Source organism: Struthio camelus, chromosome 2, assembly GCF_040807025.1.
Source record: "Struthio camelus isolate bStrCam1 chromosome 2, bStrCam1.hap1, whole genome shotgun sequence".
Lineage (NCBI taxonomy): Eukaryota > Metazoa > Chordata > Aves > Struthioniformes > Struthionidae > Struthio > Struthio camelus.
The window spans coordinates 146,609,772-146,617,763 of NC_090943.1; the positions used below are offsets into that span (position 1 = coordinate 146,609,772).

The 7,992-nt window shown below is 41.7% G+C and overlaps 1 protein-coding gene across 2 annotated transcripts; it reads left to right on the top strand.

Annotated features, from left to right (window-relative positions):
* The first annotated feature begins 249 nt into the window (after positions 1–249).
* COX6C (cytochrome c oxidase subunit 6C) lies at positions 250–6,540 on the top strand. Of its 2 annotated transcripts, none has more exons than XM_068932940.1 (4): positions 250–388; positions 1,454–1,581; positions 3,494–3,661; positions 6,419–6,540. In XM_068932940.1, exons 2-3 carry the CDS (start codon positions 1,468–1,470, stop codon positions 3,611–3,613), a joined length of 234 nt encoding a protein of 77 aa, XP_068789041.1. In that variant the 5' UTR covers positions 250–388; positions 1,454–1,467; the 3' UTR covers positions 3,614–3,661; positions 6,419–6,540. The 2 variants fall into 2 exon arrangements, with proteins under 2 accessions (XP_068789041.1, XP_068789040.1); XM_068932939.1 differs by having other exon boundaries at positions 3,494–3,632.
* Positions 6,541–7,992: the final 1,452 nt, after the last annotated feature.

Sequence of the window (7,992 nt, forward strand, 5' to 3'; positions counted from 1 at the left end):
CCAAGGGAGCTCGACACCCCCAGAGAGGCTGTGAGAGGAGGGCAGACGGGGCCTTCACCCCAGGGCAGGGGCAGCGTGTCGTAGCAGGGTGTCCTTCAGAAGGGCGGCCTGCACTCTGCAGCCCACCATCGCGCCCTTCCTCCCCACCAACCCCCCAACAACATGGCTCCTGCGGGCGGCCGCACCCTCCGCACCCCCTCCACCCCCGCCCCGCCCCGCCCCGCCCCGCCCCGCCCCGCCCCGCCTCCGAGCGCGCGCGCGCAGTAGCGGCGTTTGAGCTGAGCCGCTCGCCGTAGCGAGGAGGTCGTGTCCTGCGCATGCGTGGTTGCAGGGCCGCAGTGGGTGCCCGGCGCGGGGGACGGAAGGACGGTGGTCGGCTCGCGCTGAGGTGAGTCTGTGCTCGCGCCCCCGCCAACGGCCAGTAACGGCCGCCGACGGCCGCGCTCCCCGCGCTCCCCTCACTCCCTTCGGCCGCGCTCCCGCCGCCGCCGCAGGCCGTGACCTCTGCGCGTCCCTGAGGATGGCGGGGACGGGCCCTGCGGCAGCTGCCCCCAGGCCGTGACCTCTGCGCGTCCCTGAGGATGGCGGGGACGGGCCCTGCGGCAGCTGCCCCCCTCGTGGAGGGCAGCCAGCAGCCGCGGCGCCTTCTGTGAGGGGGGCCCGGTGCGGGGCTTCTCTCGACCTGGCCCGGGCGCTGCGGTTCCCTGCTTCGGGTAATGGCGACGGCCCCCGCGCCTGGTGGGGATGGGGAGCGGCCGCTTTGCGGATAACTCTTGTTCAGTGCAAGAGGAGAGGGGGCGTGCGCGGCTGGGGGCAGCACCGAGTTCCTCGGGCCCAGCGGGGCCACCTCCCGGCTTTGCTCCTGCTCCGTGACCCTGTGAGCGCAGGAGGCTGCGCCCTGCGGCCGGGCAGCTCTGCCGCTGGGCCTTTCCGCACTGAACTGTGTTTAATGACAGCCGTCTGCTGCAGGGCTTGTAGGTTGTAAGTAAAATCCTACTGAATAGATAAAACCCTTTAATGCAGTAGATTTTTTTTTTTTTTTTAAATAATTGGCTCAAGAGGCACGTGTTTTTCCTGGCCTAGAAGACCGAGGCTCTGGAGGTCTTCTGTTGTAACCAGTAGTAGGCCTGACATGGTAGACCCTGCAGGAAAGGAGAGATTTAGCGTTAACAGGGAAGGCCAGTTTAACTACCCTAACTATTGGATGTAAAGGATATAAAATCTTATTTAGGTTCTTGTCGTGAATAGGTTGTCCTTGAATGTTGTACATTAAATATTCTCACTTGAAAGTCAAATAGAGGGAAGCTCTGTTGCTTCGTCTGCGAAGAGGCCGATTACACGTTTTTCAAGGGCATAATCTTTCTAGAATAGAGTTAAAGAAAACTGCTTAAGTAAAGCTGCTTGTCCCAGAGTTATCTTCTCTCTCTTCTTTTTTTTTTTTTTTTTCTTCTAGGAAATAGAATCGCCATGTCATCTGCACTATTGCCCAAGCCACAAATGAGGCGCCTTCTGGCCAGACGGATGAAGTTTCATCTGTTTGGGGCATTTTTTGTATCTGTGGGATGTGCAGCATTGTACAAGGTAAGAGCTTTACTTGTTGAACTATCAATTGTTTTCATTAAAGTGCTAAAAATTCATTAATATCGCTTTGTTAAGATTTGGTTGAGCTCTTCATCAGAAAGCGTTAGTGCTGTATTTTTCCAAAACATAAATAAATCTTCTTAATCTGCATTTGAAGAAGTGGTATGATAAACTGATCCCAAAAGCTGTGTGACCTGTGCGGTTCGTGACAACATAACCTTGAGCCTCCTAACCCTAGATTACTCTTGATCATTCACACACAATTGATGCTTCTTAGATTAACTGTAGATAGCCTCTGACTCTAGAATCTAGGATATTGTGGGGGAGAGGGAGTTGTCAAAGTCTTGTTTTATCTCTATATTGACTTCAGAAATCATCTACATAAGCAAGCTGGAGAATCTGCCCTTCACTCTGAAGATCGTGGTGTGGGGAGGGCTAGTATGGTCCTTTTTTTAACTTTCTTTTGAAATAGTGTGTAGAACTGAAGCATTGCATTTCAAACAAAAACAAAGAAACAAAAAAACTCATTTATTGATTGGAGTTAGTTGTTCGTGGTCCCTAAGAGTCTTTGATAAAGATTAGAGTGCCTTTACTACATGCTTCTTGGATTTCCTAAGTTATGTTTTTATTGAAGGCAATTATAATACATAAAACAAGCAACAGAATTTGAATTAAATGGAAGAGCTGCATCTTGAGTTCACCATTGAACTCATTCATGTGCAGTTTGCAACTTTTAAGTAATCAGGAAATGATTGATAAAGGCAACTAGAAATCTAAGTTAATTTCAGTTTGTTCCTTGCAAAAACATAACTGTCAACTTGCAAAATTACCTGGAGACCAAGAAATGTCTTTCTGAAAAAATAAGCTTGCACAGCTAAAGCCAAGCACCCATTAACGTATCTTTGAAGATGTCTTTTAAGACTTGGCAGTAATATTTTTTTTTTTTTTAGTCTGATTTTTGGCAACAGCAAGAAGCCCTGAGTAGATGAGCTTTATGCTGTGATTTTACACTTTATTTGGCATCTTTACATGAATACATTAGTAAGGCAGTGGACCATATTTAAAACAAGTAATTTAGATCTCGGTACAGAGATCTCATGTTATATCGTTAACTATTGTTGGACAAACATACTTTTTTTTCTTTTTGAGCATATTGCTTCCTACTCTGAACATTCACAAGATAGCTGAGCTGATCTAATTGTTTGGTAGTTTTCCTCCCCTATTGTGTGTTTCTTACTAGTTCCCTTATTCATTCGTTCTCTTTCTCTCTCGTCATCCCACTGATTCAAGTTAACCTGCCAAACTGTCAAAAAACTAACTCAGTAAACAGTCTTCTGTCAGTTGAGCAAGCTAGACTAGCTCTGCTGTGCTTCAGATGAATGAGTGCCCAGGGAGTCGGGACCATGTCTTTTGATGTAAGTGACCTGTAAGATTGGCTTGGCAGTCTTGTAAAATTTTGCCATGCTTCTGTAGTTCAAATGTACAACGTAGCTCAAATGTAATAAATTGTTTTAGGAAGCCCTTTTATCTAGAGTTTCAGTTCTGCATCTGCCCACAGGCATATTCAAGACTTGCCATAACTGCTTGTTTTTACAAAATCTGTTAGCAAGCTGGGCAGAGGACACTTAAGTGTAGTCTAAATGTTTCTAAATGTTTCTGAATCTCCAAAATGTAATATGCTGTTTTGTAACTGACTTTCATTTTTAGTTTTCATTTTAGGCATTTGTTTTCCTTACCAACAGTGAAGTAGCCCAAATTTGAACAGACACAAAGTAGTATTTTACTAATTCTGTTTTTGAGCTAAAGGCTTTTTAGACTGACATCTGCTGATTAAAAATCCTGGCGTTACTAGACAAAAAATTCCTGCTTGTCTAGCTGTGCAAGCTTTAATTCTCTGTGTATTACTTTTCAGTTTGGTGTTGCTGAACCCAGAAAAAGAGCTTATGCAGAGTTCTATAAAAACTATGATCCCATGAAGGACTTTGAAGCCATGAGAGCAGCTGGTGTGTTTGAATCTGCACAGCCCAAATGATGGTAACCTGTATTAACAGGTAATAAGCTACTCCATATTAGAGCAAAAGTAAGTCAAATTGTTTCAGTGAAACCTCATGCATATATTTTGAGGCTCTTCCTTTCCTATCAAATGGAAAGGGGTTTTGAAGAAAAAGGACACAAATTGCACAACAGAGACCTGGGGCTAACTTAAAACATGAGGTAACATGGGGTGTGAGGAAGGGTGGGGGGTAAGGTCAGAATGGGAAGCTTGTGCATACCTTTTGGGTAATTCGTTTAAATTGTAGGCTATAGCAAACCTCTGCAATGAATACTGCCAGGCCTCATACAGCTGCATTCAGAACAGCTGTCTTCACATGGAGGGGGAGTGGAAGCTCTGTGTAAGACTTGCCTGACTTAGGATATCATACTGATGCTGTCACATCTTTAATTGGATAGTAATGTGACTATCCAAATCTGCTACTGTCATGCTCGTAATTCAGTGAATGAGAAAATGGAAACGCTGTATCTCTTGTAGCATGGATTTTATTGTAAGAAACAGAGACAACTTCCACACATCCTTTTGTCTTCTAAAGTTGATGAGAGGGGGGAGATAACTAGCCATGAGGAAAAAATATATATATATGTGTGTGTGTATGTGTATTTAAAAAAAAAATAATGGTGGCATACCACCTCTTATGTGATAATACTCAGATTTTCCCCTTATTGAATTAAGCCTGAATAGAACTTTGTTCCCGATATTATTTTCCCAGCACTTAACACTGCCTTTTGTTCTAAGACTACCAAACGTCATTCCTCCTTGCTTCCTAATGCCAAGAAAAAAAAAAAATCTTGATTTCAACCTTGTCATAATTGCTAACAGGTATGCTCACTCATCTGTACCAACTCATGATGTAAGAGCTCAATAAAGAATTCTTCTCCATTTCTTGATCCATGTTTCTTACACTGAGTCCTCTGCTTCTCTTAAAATGACTTCAAACTAATCTAGAATGATAGCTTTTTCATTCTTTTGGGATGTTTTTATATTGCGATCATTGCGTGATAATCTGTGGCACTAATTATCCTGGACAGATGGCTTTTCTCGGCCTGTTTGATTAAGGCAGCAAAACAGAATAAAACATTTGTACTTAGCAGTATTAATACTCAGTTCTGATGTGTGACGTTGTATGGATATTTGGTTTCGGCATAACACTATTACATAAAAGAAGCGTAGCTTCAGCTTTTCCAGTAGATATAAAAAAGATGGCATTCCCTTTGTTATTTTTTCTTGAGGATGATTTTTCTGTTCCTTAGCTATGAATACAGTATAGAGAAATAATGAAATGATAAATTTACTTCTTTAAAATTTTGGTATTTCTCCCTCTAGTTCAGCCCTGTTGCTAATATATAGGCACTTTTAAACTTTTTTAGGCACTGGAATTGCACTCTTTAGTCAGGAGGCCTTCATGAGAGTATTTTGTCAACAAGGATGCATGTTAAAAATTTAGCTGCAATCTCAAACAGGATTTCTCAGTGCAAATAGTGCTCCATTCTTAGCTGGGTTATGCTCCTGTTTGCAGGTAAAAGAAATCAACTTGCGGATTGTGTATACCTGTTAACATTAGTAAAAATTTCCTAAATATTTTTTCCATTCCTCAGTTACACCAACTCAAAAGAAAATGCAAAGGACAAATCTTTATAAGTCACTTTGTTTGAATTGCTGATGCTTCTTATGACTTATTTTGTATAAATAAGAACTTTTTTCACTCCTTCATAGTAGAAAGACAGATTTTTTTTTTTTTTTCCATGCCTGGGTAGAGTGGCACATGAATACGTAAGTACAAGAGGGAGAAGGCAATGCCAGTGTTTCTGACCTTTAAAAAAGACTGTGAAAAGTACATAAAATAGATGGAAGACATTTCCATTTGACTCAGTAACTTAAATGTTAGTTATGAAAGTTGGACTGAGGTTACATTTGATGTTTTTTTGGGGGTAGTTACTTAAAAAGTACAGTGTTAATGGATATTCTACCTCTATTCTGATTTTATTGGATTATGTCCTATGTATGGCAGTAAATTCAGTGGTTTAACTTCATTTAAATACTCACTTTGGAATTCAGTTCTTGCCCCCAAAATTGAGGAAAGGGTTGGCAGAGAGGAGCGCCTCTGTAGTTAAGGTGTTAGCTTGAAACTCAGTACTGAGTTTGTTCCTGCTTGGTGTGTAGACAACTTGGTATCTGGGTGTGATTTACAATATTTTAGCTGTTCGTACTGGCTTTGTGTGGTGGTACTGATAATGTACAATGTAAGTATAACAATTTGTGAGGAGTATCCTACCTCTACAGTGTGTTCAGTAATGTAATAAAGGGGGAAAGCTAAGAGTTTGGTGCTAATCACTTGTATGACTCTTGTCATGGAGCACAGCTGGTCTTGGGCTGTGTCCAATGTAATGCGGAGAAGCAATTTGAATTTGGTTTTCTTCCTTCCTTGGTAGATTGCCTACACCACTTGTTTCCTCTCTGGCTCCTATCTGAAACTTGCATTCCTTTCTCTTTCAGGCCCTTAATGCTTAGCAAGATTTATTCGGGTTTTCAGTGTGGCATGTCTAGTGAATCTTAAGTGCTGTGCAGTATTGTTCCAGCTCTTGATTTGTTCCATGTTTCACTTCTGTTTGCCACATGAAGGGTGTGTGAATCTTAAACGATCAGGAAATAACAAGGGGAATTTCTCTAGACTAAACCACTGCATAAACATTTCCCTCTACTGCTTTGCATTCATGCATACTAATGTGTTTATTTAAAGAATAAGAAGCTTGTCCAACTTAACATTTCTTTTTTATCTCGCAGATTCCCTTCAATCTAAGGAGACTGGACGGCCAAACCTTACTTGTTCACTGAATTATAAAGTGTAATGCACTTCAATCCATGACAAGCTCTAATATAACTCAATAAATAAAATACTTATGTCACTGGAGCGTAATTGTCTTCATTAGTGTTGAAATGCCTAAACGTTTAGACGCTGGGAAGAGTAGTGGAAAGTCTTTATAAATTGGTTGAGACTACTAAGCCTGGCTTTTTCCCCCAAGAATTATTTGCATCTTTCTTTTGGCCAAATTCAATATTTGATAGCAAAGTGTATTCTTTAGCAATTACAGCTAGACTGAGTTTTCACTGCTCACAGGAATTTGCAAGGAGATGGTGGTAGTTAACAGGAAGGGAGTGGGTGGATTTCTAGAAGGGTCTCCATTACCTCTCCTTTCAGAAGGTGAAGTGACCTTGAGATGAAAGAACTTGGAGAGGAATTCTGGAAATACACCAGATAGCCTTTTTCTGCTTCCATCGCTGTCTCGCTTTCCTTACAGCAACGAAGTAAGTTACATCGAGACTTAGAAACTACACAAATGCTGACTCTTATACAATGGGTAACTATAACGGGGAAAATGAGTCTAAATTGCAGGTATGTACGTACATGTGTATTTGATGTGGAAAGGGAAGGAGGATTGAGGCAGAGGGAGAGGAAACTTAAGTTAGGATATTACGATAGTGGAACTCTGCCACACCTTGTAGACATGCATCATCTTTTTAATATCTGGAACTATCCACCTAAGCATAGTCTTGATCTAGGTTGTATTCTGTGTAGTCCAAGACCTGATGGTCTGTCATGTGCCTCATTACCAGACATTTGGAACATGGTTTTTGCATTGCCTGTAGCTGAGGTTCAAGATAATGCCAGGACTCTAGCTACTCATTACTGAATGTGGGTACTATAAGCGGAGCCAGATCTGATCATGTGAAAGAAGGGAAGGCTTTGTATGAAGAAGCATGACAAATTAAGCCATCTGTATTGTATTTGAAGGTCTTAAGTTCAAATGCAATTTGGCGTAACTTTTATTATTTTAAATGGACCATTAACTTCTTAACACTTAATAGGTATCAGCGAGCAACATTTACACTAATGAAAGCTACTTAAGTAACATATTTGATCCAGAACACTAGTATGCAGGAACAAAGGATTTTCTTTAAACTTTCCATACACACAGCGCTTCCTTTGAACAAAGAAATAATTTGACATTAGTGGTGCAGGGGAAACTATCTAGTAATCAAAATATTCCTGCTCCTTTAAATGTAAACCAAAGCTTAACAATAGCAAATGCTAGCAATTTATCTTCCAAATGTACAGTATAAACATTGTATGCCATTAAGCACTGACTAAAATTTTCTCGGGCATGTCCGTAGGTTTTAATAGCCCGGGGTCTTTAGTCATACTGACAGCTTCAGAGGCAAAGAAAGTTGCTACTGCCAGGTGTGCTGGCTGGTAGAACTGGCTTCCCTCACAGCTCTAGCCCATACATTCTTCCCAGTTGCTTTGAATTAATTTACTCTTAAATTCTAAGTCTTATAAATCGCTATAGCCAATAGCA